This window comes from Rhea americana, unplaced genomic scaffold (genome assembly GCF_003343005.1).
Source record: "Rhea americana isolate MKP2758 unplaced genomic scaffold, rheAme1 scaffold_88, whole genome shotgun sequence".
Classification (NCBI taxonomy): Eukaryota; Metazoa; Chordata; class Aves; order Rheiformes; family Rheidae; genus Rhea; species Rhea americana.
In genome coordinates this window covers 2814104-2834063 of record NW_028187066.1, presented here as the reverse complement: position 1 = coordinate 2834063, position 19960 = coordinate 2814104, and the positions used below count along the sequence as shown (strand labels likewise).

General features: G+C 37.9%; 1 protein-coding gene across 6 annotated transcripts in view; it reads right to left on the bottom strand.

Annotated features, from left to right (window-relative positions):
- Nucleotides 1-19960, bottom strand: part of HMGA2 (high mobility group AT-hook 2) — a 115898-nt gene that overhangs the window by 86255 nt on the left and 9683 nt on the right. For 4 of the 6 annotated variants that reach the window (XR_014898098.1, XM_085323829.1, XM_085323831.1 and 1 more), the window contains exon 3: nt 19000-19050. Coding sequence is in view for 5 of the 6 variants with exons in the window: in XM_085323829.1 (XP_085179955.1) it covers nt 19000-19050 (51 nt within the window). In the remaining variant the exon portion in view is untranslated. Of the gene's footprint in view, nt 1-13655; nt 16854-18999; nt 19051-19960 lie in introns of those variants that run through there. The other 2 variants (XM_085323830.1, XM_085323828.1) reach the window with 2 other exon arrangements.

Genomic DNA, 19960 nt, shown 5'->3' with positions numbered 1-19960 from the left:
TGCGTATACCAGGAATGTGAGTAGCATATGTCTTTGCATTTATGCATTGACAACCAGAGATTTTCTAGCTACCAGATGAATGCAGTGGATTTTCTCAGCAAACACTACCTGTCAGTATCTGCAAGTTTTCTCACAAAGCTGAATGGTTTGCTCTTTTACATATGAGGTCCAAAGAAAGCAGTGGCTACTACTAGAGTRAATATTTCTAAGAACACTATTTCCATAGGTTAGGATTAGTTAGGCAAAAGGGAACTGGAACGAGGTGCTTATAGCACCTGCAGCAGGCTGGAGGACTTAGCACAAAGTAAAATAGGAGAAACATGACAGACAACCACRGGAAATCGAACTGGAACTCTACAACTAGCGCTCTCATTTCTTCATGGCACATCATCATATTCAGAGCAAATACAATGCTCAAGAGAGTGACAGTCACCTCTGATCTTAACCCACCATGTAATCAGTCAGTGGGAAAAGTGGCTAATCACCTTAATCAGGCATTTACTGTAAGCAGTTGAATATAGTCCACAGACCCTGAAAAGATATCAGTATCACTGTACCAACCCTACGAACTCCTTCTGCCAGGTGCATTTGCCTTCGTGCAGCCTTAATTTTTAAGCACCTTACGAAAGTGTACTGAAGCCAGAATTGCTAAAAATGCCTAACCTTCATTGGGGAAAGGGTCCTGTCCTGATAAACAATTACAAAAGTTACACAAGAAACGTGACAACTGCCTGAGCCCCAGCTTTTTGGAAATGGCCGGCACAAAAAGCCACCCTCCCCAAAAGACTGTTCTACTTCCTCTTGCCCCCTCAGTTCATAAAAGCAAAGAGCAAACTCACACAGCACATTTCCTCAGGATAGATAAATAGAGAGTCAACAACTCCTCCGAGTCAGTCATGCTGCCTGGGCAAAACCCTGTGCATTTATTGTTATTACTCCAGTACTAGCGGTGAGAAYTCTTTCTTTTGTCCCAGGAGCATCAAACAGAAAATTCCTTTATGAACCCCAGTATGTATGACTCAATTAATAGGCCATGACTAGGCATAGAGGATGTAATTACTAAAACTGCAGGAAACAGAGAGTCCCTGTCCAAACTTTGAAATGCTAGAAAAAATGAGACAAATCCTAGGGGAAATTTTCCTGAGAAACTAAGAAATAGTGCCTGTGGGAAACTAAAAGGAAAAGGAAATTTGGAAATCATTTAGGGCTAGAACTACTGGCCCACACTGAAACTCCTCCTGCCTTTGTCAGAAGAGGGAAATGAATGTAAGACAAAGGTGTCTCAAGAAGACAAATGCAATTAAATAAGGTAAGAACTACCATACTAATCAACTTTGTTAAATGAACTGTTCATCATTAGTGAAGTCTGTCTTGAGGTCTGACATGGGGAGAAGCAGAAGGAGAAGAAACACAGAGAAATGAAGCTCCACTGGGATGTGCTGGCCCTTTAAATAAAGTCTCCATGACCTTGCTACCTCTTTCCAGGTGCTTCTTGCTAGAGACGCAGGGTGAACTGAGAAAGAGGGGGAAAAAAAATAGCTGCCATAGGGCGAAAAAAGTCACCTTATAGTGGAAAATTACTGTTCTGAAGCAAACCAAAGCTACAAACTCTATACAGAACCTGAAACTAAGGCCCAAATCACAGGCAAGGACAGACTTCCATCGCTGTTAGCAGCTGGAAAGAAACATAACAAACATGGTYCCAGAGCTGCTGTGATCTGTAGGCCTTCCCTGTAGCATCTTCCAGGAAAAAGATTGAGGACTATGAGGCATACAGAACACAAAACACAGAAACTATTTGGTTGTTACAGACTCAGTCCTGCATCCGTAGTCTTGTTTGCATTAATGACTCCAATGTACTGGGAAATAATTAAAAATCTACTCATCTGGCATTACCCTTGAAGAGGCTAACAAATCTTCCAAGCAGGGCTATGAGCCTGATAGTGACTGAGCAGTAGAAATGAAAGAAGAGCTCTAAGACCATAACTGAAGCTAGAAGTAGGAAACATCAACAAAAAGATTTGGGAATTGCTGGCACCAAAGGTAARACTAATCCTGGTGCAATTCTTTCACTGTGTGACACCAGCAGGGAATGTGATGCCATTGAAACTCATCAGAAATATTTGCTGTTGACAATCTGAGAGATCTCTTGCAGGAAATTCCTTGCTCCTGTTGGCTGCATGTGAATCAGACTTGAAACAAAGTCCTCGAGCAATCAGTTGTGTTAGTTTTCCCTCTGATATTGGCAAAGCATAACCAACTGACTTTCCTAAAATACATGAAAAAATTCCCTGTCTCAAATGCAGATCAACAAAAGTGTAAAACAATGTCATAGACAAAGGAAGGAATTCAAATCACTTGCAAGAAATGAACAGGATTAAGATTTACACAACTGAAACTCTAACCATCATCATAATATCCTAATACCACAGTCCTAAAGCACTTGAGTCCCTAAAAATACGCTTATTTTCCAATGACATTAGCTTATCTATATTATTTCTCCCCAAATACCTTCCCACTTTTCAGAAAAGCTAGCCTACAAGGCTATATCTAAGGTTTTCACAAGCCCAAACTTCCCTACATGTTTGTTCTTACGCTATTTAGGTCGTACAGGAGCCCAAAATGTAGTAGGGACTTCCCAAGCATAAAGGAAGGCAGCATTCTGAAAAGTTTCAGTTACTTTTCAATGAACAGGACTCTAATTGAGATATTTTAGTGCTACTTTGAAGAATCAAGTCTAGATCTACTTCCAGCCATACCGCATATGTTTTGACATGTAACTTTTTTCAGCAGTTATAGATTTTTTTTTCAATAATAGTTATACCTTGAGGTTTATGCTGTTTGAAACAACACACAAGTCAGGATGAAACTTGTTTCTGACAAACACAATACCTTTAAACTTTAGCATTTCTAACAGACAGAGATGTGAAAAAAAATATTTCTGACAGATTCATATATTTAATTACTTTCAAATAATGCTACAACCTTACAGAAAATGCTAACAACCATTGAGCTTAAATCAGTTCTGCCAGTACTGTATATTTATTTTTCACCTCTCTCATTCTTTATTAATAGGGACATTTGCCAGAAAACTTGTTTCTTAAGAGTTCATCTCTTCATTCTGCACCTGAAGTCATAATCTGTTGTTTGCAACATCACAGTCGGTTGCTGCGGAAATGATTATGATATCATGAAGAGAGGATTAGCAAAACTGTAATTAGGGAATAAACAGGCTACACGGACGAACTCTTAAAAAATAAAGAGCCTGATTCCCTGCAACTATTCCCAGAAATAGAAAAGGAAGAAAACAAAAACTTTTCCTTAAACCTGATATATGGTGTATGTTCACACAGTACTGTCACAGACTAGGAATAGAAGAATTTCCTTCATAATTATTGGTCCAGGAGCAACATTTGGAAAAGTTTATCTGTCATTACACCCTGATAAAATGTTTCTAGAACACAAGATGTACATTAAAACTACTATCAGCCTATGTCTTCCATCTGCAACATATGAAAAAAAAAAAAAAGTATGTGGCTAATACAAGGATTACTAAATGATTCTTCTTTCTCAAAAATGATGCATATGGCATAGCAGTAAAATTGAGCCCCCGATGGACTTCAGAACAAGCTAACTAAACCCAGTCATAGCTCCTCCTGTTGTGTCATCCATCAGAATAACTTTTGCTTGTGAAGCTTCATCCAAGATCTCCTTAATGCTCAGACTTGCAAGCTCTCTCCCTTTGACAGGTGACTTGTGTGCAATGGTCACAGGGCAGGGAGGAGGCTGGCCAGCCGAGGGGGTCAGCATGGCTGCATTTATCTGCAGCTGAAGCACTTGCGTGATGGGGATGCTTCCATGTAGGGACTCTACCCAGTAGCTCCCCACTGCTGCGCTATGCAGCATGCTTAACCCTCCATGACTGCTAGTAACCATCAAATGCAGTCCGATGGCAAATCCATCACTCAGTTGTATCTGACACACGAGGTCAGGAAGGGGAAGGGAGGCTGTGGCACTGCACTGCCAGTGTGGGAGGAGCAGCCCTCGGTGCAGGCAGGAGCACTTTTGGGAGACRTCCACTCAACAGGCCTTGAGCGCCACAGCCGACAGGGATCCCAAAGGATTTTGTGCCTACTCTTGTACGTGATACATGAAAAACACAGATGAAAATGCCTTTCACCTTWGTTTCCTGGCTTAAGAAAAAGAATAGCAGATTTGGGGTAGGAAGGGTAAAAATCCACTCAATAGTGGGGAAAAATCTCTTCCTGTTAGAATCAAGCAGGACACGTAGTATGGGAAAACCATATTGCTGTCATCAAGATTTTCCAGAACCAGAGGCCTCTGTCCTCCCCCTTTCACTTCATCCTGCGCATGATGGACAGCCAATGTAAAGCTGGGGCAATTTCACAACTCTGCTGTTTGCTCCAGGCTTTGATCTGYCACACAACAAAAACTGTAAATAGACTCAAATACCTCTCATTTCACCACCGTAAATCAGGAAGAACAGCAGGAAAGATGGCTAGCTCCACAGCAAATTACTCTACCTAGCTGTTTGGCAGAAGGAGCTGGCCTAGCACATTCTGGCCATTGTCAAGTCCCTTCTGTCCTTCTGCTCCCACGCAAAAGAAAGCAGAAGACCGAATGAAAGGATTCAGGTAGCGCACAAATGACATTCACCATTAACCTGCATCCCCCAAAGTCTCCATTCTCCATGGCCTGACTTTGTACATAACCTTTCCACAATTGGGGCTGRTGTCTACCAGTAGGCATAGAATGGGAAATTCTGATGCAAAATAAAGGTGACCAACTTGCACRTAAGTATAGCATGTAGTTGTTTAATCCCATCCTTCCATGTGCCTTAAAAATAAAAATTATTTTGAAAGTTTTCAAAAGGCACGTTGTATTCATGATCTATTTATACTACGGATGGTTAATTTAAGAGGTTATAAACATGCCGCACATAGAGTTGGAGAGGTTATTCTTCTGTAAAAAACTTAAAATGGCAGTAACATTTAACTTTGGAAATAGATGCTAAAATGTTCATTAAGAGATATTCACATCTTTCTTTTCATTGAAAAGAGTGCTCTAGCTACACAGGCAACAACCACAGTTCTCAAATAAGAAGAGGCCTTCCACTTGATAGGCTACATAGTGTTCATGAAAGCTTTGTAACATCCTCAATAGAAGATTGCTTTTACTTTCATTAAATATATATACACTATATCCCCAATAAAARCAACCTAAAAGACATCAAACACCAGAATAAATACATTGAAATAACATTAACGATCTAATATAAATCCACAAAAGCCAGGAAATTCAGAGATAAAGAAAGACTTTCCAATGAGGGAAAACTTTTCAATATATTAAACTAGAGCATAAATTCACTTCCTCTTCACATGTTTGCCATCAAGTCATTCCAGACACAGGGGGTAAGTTTCCCCCTGGGGTAACTCCAATGCCTTCAGCAGCACCACACCAAGAATTAATTTGGCCCTACAGAACTATGTTCTAATAGTGTCTCTAACTATTTCATAATTACCAAAGATATTTGAGTTTAAATAGTAACTTCCTCTCTTGCAGCTCATTTTCTCCATCATTCAGAGACTACTATAAAGCTAAATTTATGAGATTGCAATAGTTTCCATGACTGCACACTATGATGTCAATCATGGGGTTATGAYTTCATTGACAGATCAGTTAGAAGAATCTCAGTGTGAGGGAGAAAATCCACTCTCAAATACAAGTATATCTGAAATTAGCAAAAATAACACTGTACCTCACTGAGCACTGACATTGCCATCTCCACTTTCCACTTGCACCRAGTATGAAAGTGCCCTTTAAAAATTTCTATTTCATTCATAAGTCACTCTTATGCTGATATGTTGCCACCTAAACTCAGCCCTGGTGCTCCTGTTGTGTGGGACAAAATTGATGTCAGCAGTGGTTTAAATCCTGTTCTGTTGGCCCAGTTATTTGCTGCACTTTTCTGGAAGTGCAAAATCAAATACACAGTGTAGGATAGGACATGAAGGAATTGAGTGATTTTAAGCTGCCTTCAGATCTTTCATAATTCTACCCTTGTCCTCAAGCTAGGCTTTTGGTCAACAGATCTGSAGTCTGGCTACTTCCCTGATAAAGCAAGTCAACAATAATGCTACAATAATGATATATTATTATAATAATAAACAGTTACCAGATAAATAAACAGATCCCCAGGTATCAGGCAGAGTAATATGATCCAAATACAGGGAAAACTGAAAGGATGTAGTCATCTTTCCACAGCTAACCTCTGTACATAGGACAAGTACCCTGAGCCTTGAGATACGGCTCAGAATTACTGTAGGAAAAAAAAAAAGGGGAGCTTTCAGAGTCACTTTTGTTTCTAAAAAAAGGAAAAAATACTTTTCTTTTCAATTTCCTAGACTGCAGGAAGTACAGGGACTATGACTGGCCCCACACAGATATGTAAAGTGAGAGATGGGTGCATCTATCCATTCTTTCACCCTGTAATGAAAACTCTTAGTATCAGTGCACRGGACACATTTTAAATGGGAACTGGGGAGCTCAGATGCAGGGAAAGAATGCAGGAGCCTGCTCTAACAGTGCTTCCAGCAGACCCTGTGCATGGGCACCACACACAAACAGCTGCTGGACCAGCTCTGCAGCTTTGACTTAGGCTCTGTGTTCATTCTTTCTGCCTGTTTTATATTCCTTGTCGTCAGACTTTCTCAAAGGTTACCTGAAATTTCTCAGATTTAATCTTAGATGTGATGTATATTTTGTTGAATAGCCTCCAAGTAAATCTATTCAAACATTTTTAATTAAATAAATGTCCTTTTCAATTTTTCATTCTCAAATTTTTCATGGTCAAATTACTCAGAACTAGAACTTTTCCAAAGCTTCTACCCATTACATTTACACAGGCCTSAATGAGGATGGTGGGCAAACTAAATATTCAAAAGTAGACATGGAGGAGAGATCAAGAAAGGATGTGGTTATGGCTCATTCCTGTCTTTTTGTTTATGTAAAGTGGTGAGAACATTCACATTGTGTAAGTGCAAAGGAAGAACAAAATCTCTTCTCTAACTTTTTATGGTATGACCACCATTAGCTTTTATGAAAACTAACAAGTCAACCAAACATGAGGGAACTATGTAAATCAATAGAGTTTTGTATCCCAACATTACGCACTCAAGAAAATGCTTTTGGGGTGTTCAAAAGGGTGTACTAATACTTGTAAAGGACAAAGCTTGCTCCGGGACATTATGCAATTAGTTGGTTGAAATTTTAATCATACAAAGCAAACCACAATGATTTATAATCACATAAAAAAATCATGAAGGCTCTAACTTCTCCCTTAGTTTTCTTAGTAATTTACGAGCATGGAATTTGGAAAACCATGGCATACGTTTTGCCTGCACTGGCTTTGAGACCTCCTACTCCCTGAAATGAACAACAAAAGACATGAAGTAGCTTCTGCTTGGAACATAATTAAGTATGTAATTTGAAATATTTTTGTGTGCATGTGTGAACTGTAACGTAACATAACCTCTCTTTGCTGCTCTCTGTGCTGTGAGTACTGCCTTTACCTTACAGAACTTCRAACTAGTTTAAACAAAAAGCATCATGCACAAACCAATTAAGTCAGTGGGAATCTTGCTGTTGAATCCACTTTAGTCAAACCAAAATTCTACACAGTCTTGCCTTATAAAGACTTTGGTTCATTGAGTAATATACCCTCAGACAGTACCCACATATGACCACAGCTGTGCATACCCTTAATGAAAGTTATACAAGTGGAAGTAGCAAGATCATTCAGCCATTTTCAAAACCCTGTCTTTCTACATCCTAGAAAAATTGGTTGAAGGTTAAAATGTAGAGATGTCCATATTCCAGTTTTCAAATAGTTCAGTRAAGTAATTAAACAATAACAAATTTCTACTTTTAATAGATGGAATACTGTTTACATGGCACACCAGCTTGCTTTATAAGAACAAAGCAGTGTCAATAAAAGCCCTGCTGTCTCTTTATATACACCTAATCAATCCATTATTCATGCAGCAACTCTTGAACTCCTTGACACAAATAATAAATTTATCATAGTCACAGAGCAATTCAAATAYTGTCCTTGCCATGCTATAGTCAGCATATAGTTCCTGTTCATCTAGTGTGTAATCTGAGTAYGTACAGATCATCTTCTTCAGATCATCTGAGTTTTGTACAAACATGGCTATCTGCATGGTTTATAGAGTTGACCAGCAGACACAATTATACAATACTGCATTAGTGACAGATGGAGGAGGACTGAAATCTGGGGGTAATTGATTTCATTAGGAATTTGATCAGTGACTTCAAAAGACTTAACATTTTATCATGTACCTCCAGGCTGCATGTTCAATCCACCTAGCAAAAGGCACCAAGTGGCACCGACAGACTGTTTCCATCCTTCTGTCTATCTATCTCAATCAGACTTATGTATAAAACTTGATTAAAAAAATTGCTTCAAGCATGGAATTTGAGCAGGAAGTTTGTAATGAAGCATCGCTAAAATCGTGTATACCTCCACTTCCTCCAAATAGTTAATGAATGGTAATGAATCCAGGAGTGCATGCCATGGCAGAGAGAGCTTTTTCTCCTCTGCATTTTTAATGTTAAAGTCCAAGCACTGTACTTAAATTTTGTCAGTGTTGTGTTGTTGTGTTGATTGGTTTTTTTCTTTTCTTYTCTTTTTTAACCCAAGTAGACAGTTTTCTGTGGAATAAGAGTCCCCMAGCAGATTTCTCAAGGCATTTAGCATCGTTAACAGGAAACAATGCAGTACGAGCAGCCAGAGTATGAATGAGTTCTGTGTGAATACTAAGGAAACCCCAAGAATATGTTAGCACAATGCAACTTTGATAAGATCATAATAGCGAAGCTCACATATGTGTTTGTATTACATCTTGTAAAGGGCCCCGATTGCTCTCTATTAGGATAATTGATATAACAGCCAAAATGGATTAAGATAATATATTGGGGGAAGTAATGATTGTTACTGTAYACAGGAACTACCAGGCTAAACGTTTTCTAAGTTCCCAGCAATTATTCTAAAGAGACAGGATGTAAAGACACTAAATCTTGCCAATTCACTGATAATGGCTCCAAAACAGAGACTGCTACTACTGGTAAATCACTGTTAATCAAACCAAACCAATCTCTGTGGACCAGACGCTATTCTCATTGACGCTGATACAGATACACAACTTCGACATTACTTCAAATATAACTTACCAATATTATTATTTAAATCACCATAATTAGCACCAAAGTCTGACCCTGAAATTCCACAGTTCCCAGGACTGACAGACTGTAATAGAACAAACTGAAGATAGCAAGTTTATAAAGAAGGGTAAAAAGGAAAAGAAGAATAAAGACATACATTATGCATTACTAGTATCCTAAAACAGCAACGGAAATCATACACACACACACGTACAACTTAATCACTCAAACCCTGAAAGTCTGCAATACTTGCCATAATAACATGTAATACTGTTTGAACTAGTAAGAGAAAGAATTAAAATCATGTGCAAATAGATTACAGCAAGCTGTTGCCTGTAAAATTCTTGCAGCCACACTTTAAAACACACAAATAACATGTCTTATATGTGTGGATAATTCTCTAGGGTGGGATGCAATTCATCTATTTTCCACAACTGTAAGTTCCTAAATTCTCCAGTATTTTCCTACTTAGCTTTAAAACCTCTGCGCACAGGCTCAAAATTGTTAGTTCTACAGCAGTAAGCCTTACCTCCCAACTAACAATTTACTGCATTTAAAATTTCAGTTGATAGACACCTAAAATTTATCTACTTCCTCTGGAGAAACGTTCAGAACTCAGTGTGGTCAGTACAGAACCAAACCCCATTCATAGCATTCATGCCAAACTTGTACATTAGCATCTCAGAGTAAGAGTGTTCAAAGAGTTTATCCTTTAATAAACAGGAGGAAGATCTAAACCCATACCCTCTACATGAATGTCCTAATAACCAGCTCCTTTCCTTTATGGTGTGAGAAGTATTCTCCAGTCTTTCCCTTGAAGCTGAATTGCCATGCAGAAACAAGGCTACAGAAGGAAAGCAAGAAAAAGGCTGACGTTTGAATATTAATTAAGGTCCATTCTCAAACTAAGACTGAAGTGAGGTTTGTTTTCTATGGCTTTATTTTTTCTAATGTGTGTCTTTTAGATCAGACAAAAAACAGCCTTCGCAAACATAACCCCAGATCTTTACGTGAACACCTTAAGTATTAGGCTAGGCCAGGCTTCTCAGTTTTTTTTTCCTCCCATGTGGCTTCATGACTTTTAAATGTCCCGTTGACTAGCAATCTTATTTCAACAGGCTGGTTTGAGGAGTTTTCTGCCAGACATACGCTGCACAGCTTAAATCAAACAGATTTCCCACTATGTCAAACCACAAAATAAGTAGGATGAAATCCAAAGAAAAATGCCTGTGTTCAGAAAATAAAAACACCTTCTTTTAATGTCTACCAGCTCAAAGTGGCCAGGGGCTGCTTTTGTACAGCAAAACAAAACAAACAAAAAACCTTCCTAGCAAGAAATCACTAGAACATTAAACCAACAAAGAAGAAACTTCCTTGGCTGTTTCACTCCATTGGAAACAAGGAAATCATACTCCATCAATAGCCTCCAATAACAGCAAAGCTGATAAGAATATTCTGTGAAATCAGAATCATTCTGAACAGTGAATGACAAAAGACTGCAAAACAAACAGTGCTTTATGAGCATTATCAGCTACTACATTGTGATTATATGTTCCTCAACAGGTGTTTTTTTCATCCAGCCTTTAATTTCCCCAGACCTTGGAGTTTCCTGTTTTAAGGTTCTCCCTGAAGATTGAAAATATCTGGATTCTCTAGGACCTTAACAGATCTTGCCTTCCATTACCTGCAGTGTCACTACTACATCTTTAAACCACTAATTGTGCCTAATAAAGGCCTATGTTGGTCTTTAGGAAGTAAGAATTTTCAGATTTGACAGTCAGGTTCTTGTCGCTCTACTTTTATTTTGTTCTTCCTTTTTGATCTGATGAATAACTTGGATGGATCTTGGGATAAAAAATACATGCACTCGTAAATGTCATTGTAAACACTATTGTAAACTATGCTCCCTTTGTTTCTTAAATTGGTACCTACTATGAAATAAGACTGGAGAATAAGAGTGAGTCATGCTGACTAAATCACATATGAAGTACATTACTTTTCATACAAAAAATGTTTTTCCATATTCAGAACTGTGTGCAGTAAAATTAGGAGCCATCTTCTGGTGAGGACATTCTGCAGCTACTTACTGAAAGAAACTCCCTTTCTTGTTGAAAATCCAACCTTGTAAATAAAATATAATACTAAAGTGCAATTTGAAGCGAGGCTTAGTCCCAGGATTAAGGAAGAAGAAATAATAATACTTGCACTTATAGAACATAATTACTTTCATTCAAACACTTAAAGCACTTTCTAAACATTAATTATCACAATACCACCCTCCTTCCCCCCCCTTCAAGAAGAGGATAAAAAGAGTGCATTCCTTCAGCATCCAGATCTCCTTCTTGGGTCTGTAAAGAATAGAGAGTGAAGCCAAAAGTATTACTCCTGTTTAATTATTATCAAAATTCTTAACTGAGAGGAGTAGATTCATCCACAAAAAGGCTGACTACCATTTATAACATAGCCCTTTTCTGTCACTGGGGGAGTATAAATACGATATTTTATTGTAAGGCTACTGTACTACTGGAGCTTGCAGTATAAAACAGAATTTGGCACATACACATTAAATATACTGCATAACTAGTCAGAAATGATAGGAAAACCTAGAAGTTTTGAATCCTATTCTTCTGTTCTGTCTTCTGTCCTAAATCACACTTTAACATGATTTTTTTTTATTCCCTCTCTACCACTACCTTTCAAGAGGATAGGGAATGGAAATACCATCTCTGGATGTAATGGCCTGGGACGGCCCTGTCCCATAGCTACGGCTGAGGTCAACTAGTCCTGAAAAAATGGATTAAGCACATTGAAAACATTCAAGGAASTAGGCACCTTGGTTCGGTGATGACATCTGCCATGTACTGGACCAATATTTGACTTCTATATGTAATTAAGTTAGAGAAGAGAGGGTATCACCAATACTCATGTTTTTGTTAAGCATATCTCAGGCTGATAGTTGGGCTGAGTTCAAGTAGCAAAACCCTACTGGCCCCAAATCTCTCTGATCTATCCTGTACATAGAGAATATGCAGATATACCTTACTCCTACCCCTCACTGCCCCACCAGCTAGAAATTTGGTAGATGCATATGTCCAAATTTACAGAAACTAGTAAAAGCTATATATTGGTTTCAGATACAGAATTGAAAAGTACGTTTTCCCTCCCTCATCCAACCTGTTCACAAGCAAGCTTTACTGAAGAAGGATGGCCTTGAACTGAAGGCATAGGGCAGGGTGCCAGGAAATTTGAGTTCTATTCCTGGCTCTTCTACAGATTTCCTTGGGCAAGGCAATTAACCTTGTGCAGTACATTTTCAATGTAGGTGAGGCCCAGCTTCTCTTTCTGCATTCATAACATTTTCAAGTGAAAATAGAATTGTAGGAGCAAGAATGAGCACGTGCACTTTTCACTAGCTGATATGCTTTCTCTATCAGGTAGTTAGATGAACGATTACTGATAACTGTGCCAGTAACAAAACRGATTCAATCACTGAATGTGCAAAAATGCTTCCTGCTGTTGGCTTTACCAGCCTCCATACTCAGTCTCCTCATATTCCACATACACACACCCCTGTGAAACAGGTAATGARTCTTACAGAAATCAAGATACACTGCCAAAATCAAAATTAATTTTTAAAGAAATTAAGTTCTGAGCAGGCCTTAATAATACCTGAGATCATAAAAAAGAAAGAGCTCAGAATTTCAGCTTACTTTTCACTACTGATGCTGGGATTTAACCTTCTGTATTTTTGCTGGTTAAAATTTCCTGTTTGAGTCTCAAACTGAATATAAGATTTTCCTTTAGTAACTCTGAAATGACAGTTAAAGGCAAAATATCTTTTGGCAAGGCTGGACATCTTGTAATATCCCTTACCTGAAGTGGAAGTGAATTAGAGAATGAGTGAAATATCCTTTTGGTAATATAAATTTATTTTATAAAAGAAAGATCATAGCTAAATGCTCTGTTGCGTCTTTCTGGGAGAGCTGCACTTGAAATAAATGGTACTACATTACTTACAGCAACAAGGAACACAACTCTGAGATTCTAATGATGGACTACATTAGTATCGAGTATATGCTTAGACAAGCTTCTAGGGAAATGAAGGCACATAGCTCTCTAAACACAGGTAAAGTAGAAATAATGTATTTTTGATAAATGTTTTTATTCATTTGGTACCAGCCTGGAAAATGTTTTTCTGCCCCAGAAAAGATGAATGGAAAAAAAAAAAAGACAAAATACGGCCAGAAAAATTAGCATTAAATATGTACTAGTCATAGGAGAAAAGTTTAAAAATTGTTAGATGTGCTGCTTATCTCAAAATGTTCAGATTTTGAGAGATGATTTCTTTTACAGATCATCTCAACTAGAAACTAGATATATAACTATAAAGCTTTTAAAGCTTTTAATTCATATTCTTTTGTCTACTCTTTAAATTTAGGAATTTTGAAAAAAAGAGACCAATAGTCTTTTTGACAAGCATAAAAGCCCTTCAGTTTCTTTAGATCACTATAACAATGACCCTTCACAGATGACAGTTTTGCCCACACAGATGTAAAACATGATCATGCCAGAAGGAGATATTTTATATTACCATTTTACAAAATAAACACAGTGACTTAATGTAAGGTAGTTTGGATGATTAAAGTAACAGCAACAGGTGAAAATTTTCACGATCTGTTTCACACAAAGCAGTAACGCCACATGTACTGCAATCAAAAGTTGGAAAGACATAAAGTAACATGTCTCAAATGACATTATTCTCCCAAGCATGAGTAACTAAATTTTCATCTGTGATATCTTCTTTAGCTACAATTATATAAATAATAACCTTCTTTTTCATACATCTTTACATTCATGTGACTGAAGTTCTACCTCAATCAGTTTGCTTGAAACAGACCATTTCATTTTCTCATAAAATTGRAATCTAGCTTGGCTATACACTGGTAAGCATCTTACTACCAAAGGGTGAGATTCATCCCACACAGCAAAGACACAAAAATCTGATTCTTAGACAGCAAAAGCTATCTAGATCATCTCCTCCAACAACCACAGATTGCCATCTCCAGATGGGAATTCAGCACACCTACAGTAAAGCCTATTTGAGAGCAAAGTGCACGATGATCTCAGAGTGTCTTTCTCTCTCCACTACCTATTGAAGAAGCCTGAGTGACTTTAYTGAGCACCTCCTAAACTACCACATTATATGAGGCAAAAATGACTGCTCTGCGTGAGAAATGAGCAAAAATGGTTAAATAGCTTCACATCACAGGGCATGGCACTATGAGGGAGAATTTTCTAATTAGATATGGTTTAGTAAGACTTGTTACAGGCAGGCAATAGCCCCAAAATATTGAYGGGTCTTCTGGTATTCCTGTTAGATTATAAATAATCAGAGGCAAGTGGTTTCTCTTCAGAGAGAAATTTCTAAATTTCTTCAAAATTTAGAACCTGATTTTCAAAGTCTAGCCCATGACTGAAATTAGCAGTCCTTGTCCTGACACAGGCCTTCTGGTACTATTGGAATAAAAACATCTAACAAATACCAGACTTAAGGTTTGATATACAAGGTGTGCTAAAATTGCAGTGGAAAATAATCTAAGGAAAAAGTTACTAGAAAGAAGTATTTTTCTTTACAATTTTTTTAAATGTAGTTAGGCACACCTCTTAAACTGACTCAGTATATAAAGAGAAACTCTGCCCTCACTAAAAATGGGAAAACTTGAGCTTCAAAAATACTAAAATGCCTAGCTAATTACTGAAAATTCTGCTTAAAGAAATGAAGCTAATTCTCATTATGTTTATCTTTCATGAATCTGAAAGGTGCTATCTAGAATATCTAGATACAAAATGTTTAGAAGAGCAAAAGTCCGTTTTCTGAACAGATCGCATTGTTATTCGGACTTCAGCAAGGACTAGACGTGTACGTGTATGCTTTACGGGCACCCTGTATTTGAAAATTAACTCTTTCTGTTCCACAGTTACAATCATGTGGCTCTTAGAATTGCATTTTTCTCCTTTAAAATGTTTTCACAGCATAGTAGCAGCCATCTTTCCTCCCCAGTAAAGTTCTGTTCAAAGCTGTAAGAAGCTCTGGTGCCACACTATACACTGAATCTATGTTTCAGGTTAAACAATTTGGAAGTGAAATCAGAAAATGTCAAAAAGCTACTCAGGAACATAATAAAAACAATGGAAATAAAAACCAAACATTCTTTCAAAGCATCAATCTCAGAATCAAGTTTCAGGTTTCTCCATTAAACTAATGCATGAGAGCACCAGAAGTCTGAAATTTCCAGAGGTTTTCAGCACAATTCTTTGGAACAAACCATACTATAATCGATGATTCAGTCTCCTATTCTACTCCTACCCCAATACTTTTCAGTCAGCTTCTGCTGACTGAACAGTCAACAGAACAGTCAACAGTAAGTGGGGCAATTAGGAGATTCACTTACAAAGCACACTCCTGATCTCAGTTAAAACACCAATGTAGATGCACCCAAAGAGCCTAGAACACATTCTTGCACTAAAACTCTAAAATTAAGGAGTACCAAGGTCATGAAGAGTTTTTCCCACCTTTCAATTAAAAGGACTTACAGTCTTCAACGCATTTCACACCTGTGCAGCTGCTTACAGGAAAGATGAGTTCTATAGCAGCAGGCCCTGTGTTCCTGACTCCAAAGATACGCGTTCCCCAGCTAGGTCATCCTTATCTTCAGGATTTTTATTCAATTTGCATTTGGAAAGCCTTTTTGTGTGGCTGAATATTTTATTTTCAGAAGTGTTCAACAATCTTTACTGTATTTTCTACTCACGAGGGCCTTCTTTCTCTTGATAGTTTTGCAAAGTACACATTATTGCATTAAAAAGGTAACTAGATATCTCATGTACTTCTGTTAAATTGGGTTCCTTTCCCTCTTCACTTGGCTTGCCCTCTTCCTCTCCTGTTTTATACTAGTCAAAAAGATTTAGTTCTCTTCTAAAATATAATATATAAATAAATAAATACATTGCAAGTCACAAACATTAAATACTTAATTTGAACCGGCAGAAAGACCAGCTACCGGAATTCTACAGTGGTCTGTTAGCTCGTATGTCTCTGCATGTGCATATTGAAGGAAACAGCAGAAATAATACTTTACAATTTGATGAACAACATATGACACAGAACCTCTAGACTCACAAAAAGGGTTACAAACTTAGAAAAATACCTATCACATAAAATTTTGCTCTTTCCAAGAAAATCTACACACTCCTTACTTTAACTGATATAGACCTGTTATCATTAACACTTGATGTATAAACAAATTGGATTAAGAAAGAAAATAATGGCTAWTAATAAAAATGAGATTCGGATGATAAAAAGTGGGGTTTTCTGAATACAGGTTGGATGTTAAAACGCAAAGGATAGTATCATGTGTCATCTGTTTTGGGGCAGAATCCTTCCTTGACTTCAGCTATAAGCTTGGCTTATAAGCAGTAGGCATCATAATGGTTCATAAAAATTTAACGTTATTTCTTTCCGAAGAAAAATCTAGTATGACTCTCCATTTCATCACGTACAAAGGAGGAACCCACAAATCCAATTTGAACTGGAAAGAGAAGAGAAGGAAAGGAAAAAATGGCACATATGATTCTCACGGTCTACAGAAATATCTCAACTGCAAGCTGCAGGTCTGAGTATAATCTCTGAATAACACAAGCAGCAATCATACTATTGGAATAAGTAAATAAAAAGATTGAGCCTCGAACAGGCACAACAAAAAGCATTACCAAGTTTGAAAGTATGCCTTAGTTTCAAAGAAATAAGTGAACCTGTTGAAAACACCTGTCTCATGATAAAGTAATGTCAATGTCTCTTAGCTAATCAGCCATTTCCATYTCTATGATTCAGATTCTTCACCCAACAAACAGACTGTATTGAATTTAATGCTCCACTTAGACCGCCTATTCTTTCTTCCCCATTCAAGATACAAAAATAGAAGGGGAATATTCTKGCCTAAAACCACCACAATTATTATATTTAGCCCTTTTCACAGAAAATTYATTTCCGATTTTATTTCTGACTATGAGTGTTTGGGAGAGAAAATCTTTTAATACTTCAAATGGCTACATTTTCCCTTTTCACAGAGCTATTCAGCCATCCATATTCAACTATCATGCATTCTTAATACAGTGGAGACGGCTTGGCTGTTACAAATTACTCTCATAAAACAGCTATTTCTGCTGCTTCCTCTGGGACTGCACCCAAGGTGAGGAGCAAGCAAGTGACATTTAGCATCCACATGTGCAGGCTCAGAACCTAACAGGAGGAAACAGACAGCAACTGATCTATGTTTTACTGCACTTTGCATTTGTCTTCTGCAGGCTGCCTTGAGAACATGACTAGTGTAGATAAGTTTGTAAAGCCACCTACTTTCCTAGTGCCAATGGGCTTCTTCCTGTACCTGAAATCTGCCCAATTTAAAAACTACAGGTATAAACAATACCTCTAGTAGGTAATGATCTGTTTTGCTCCACAAAACTGACAGAAATATCCCAGGCAATTCTACAAAACTAGTTCTTAAAGTGACTGCTGAAGTCACTCCTCTTCTCCTGTGTTTAGCTGCTGACACTTTGGGGAACCTTAGCTGTGCTGTTTGAGCTCTGGGAAGCAGATGATAGCGTTAACATCTATGCAAAAAGAAATGAACAAAAGAGGAAAAAATGACAGGACTGCAAAGCAGACAGGGTAGGCAGAATAAAATAAGCAAGTAAAACTGAGATGGAGAGGGATGGATTCAAAAAAGAAATTTAAAGAAAAATGTTGCACAGAGAAATGGAAAGGAAATTAGAGAAGGAAAATCAGAAATGTTAACTCATGATGGAGCATATGGCTGCACCTTCCGTATCTTCTAACACCCAATCAGGTTTTTCAAGGGACATCCCCATCACTTTTGTTTTGCAAGTGTATCCATAAGGGAAAGACATACAAAGGAGAGGAGTACAAAGCAGACTCCCATCAGCTGTAATCATCAGCAAGACTGCTGAATTTCAGGAAATTTTTAACTAAAATCTTTGCATGGCCAAAGATTATCACTCTTCAAAAACACGTTTGTGTGACAATCACATCTACAGAGTCAACAGCCAGGGAAAGAGAAAACTTTTAATGAAACATGTTACCAGTAACTGCAACAATGTGGCACATGAAGATGTCCCAGAACAGAAAATCTAAATTCCAGGTGCAAGTGGTTCATTTTGGCTCTTTTTCACTGGTTTTAAGGAGAAATATATTGTATTTCCAGGGAATGTAGAACAAAGATACTTTGTTTTTTTAAGCTCTATCTTTTATACACTACATTTGAATGTTATCATCTCTCTTAATCACCTTCTGATGTCTGATAGTGCCCCTTTAACCTTTGTTACTCAATTACTGAACAAGTTATCTCATTTTTACTCTTTTTTGAAGAAAGAGTTGTGCTTCTTTTCATGCTGATAAGAGACTTATAAATACTCACTCCCAGCAAACATTTAATAGTAAAATGTCTTGAGCAAACTACCAGAGTCTAAAGGTAGGAAGCTGTGGTTAACTTCTCTGCTATCTTAACCCTTTGGWCAATCTACCAGAACAAACAAATGGAAGAGATCGATGTTCTTTCTTACAAATTAAGCAGAAATAATTGTTCTCTTAAAGAATAGACTTAAAACATGCTTTATAACACAAAAAGTAAATCAAATGATTGGAAGTGGAATATCTACCCATTTTCTGGGCCGGCCTCTGGGTCGCTTTTCACCAGTGGCTTCTGCTTTCTGTAAAGGGAAAGAAACACAACATATTTTATACTACAACATTATTTAACAGCCTTGATAACTAGGAAGTCCTTTCCTGCAACATTATCCATAACTGTCTCTCAAGTGGCACTAAGCCTCCAACTTGCTTTATGTTTCGGGGAAGGGGGGTGATRAAATGTGATTATGTTCTTTTTTCCAATATTTCATAGCCTGTGCAGCCAGGGGATGTCTCGCCTGGGTTCAAGGGTGCCCCCTGGCCCTGATCCACCCTGTGTGAGGAGCAGAGAGGAACATGTGGACCCAGCATGCGCACCCAGCTCCTTGCCGCCTGCAGTGCAGCCAGGGGTGCCCAGGTCACAGCCAGCCATGAGGCGAGCTGCAGGGCTGCATGCTGTAAGTGGGGGTGCAGAGAGGCTTGGAAATTTGCTGAACCCAATTGTGCCAGAAATTAATTTTCCATAGGCTGTCAGAAATTACCTGAAGACACGCTATTAAAAATACAACCTCTTCCAAGCCTGAAGAAAGCAATTTATAGTGGCCATTCAGTGCATAATTCCTTATTTTAGTTTTGTGATGTTCACGCATCAAATGGATTTGAACAGCTATTACCGTAAACACGTTTATTCATATTTGGAGATACTTTTCTAGTTTATGTGAAGTTTTCCAGGTAAAAGCACATCCTTAAGCTTTAAGGAAAGCTTTCCCTGTTCTAAAATATGCTTTCCCCTTTCAGGTTTAAGGAAACAGCATGGAAGGTACCCTAAAGTGACAGCTATATTTATGTAAGCACAGCAGTCGGTCCTGGAGCTCAATTTAAAGGAAATGCAAGCTTTGCTAAGGACTCTTTCATTAATTCACTGTGTGGTACTGTGAATAATATTACTTACACACTACAGTAAAGTAATGACAGGTTTCTAACTAAAAATTG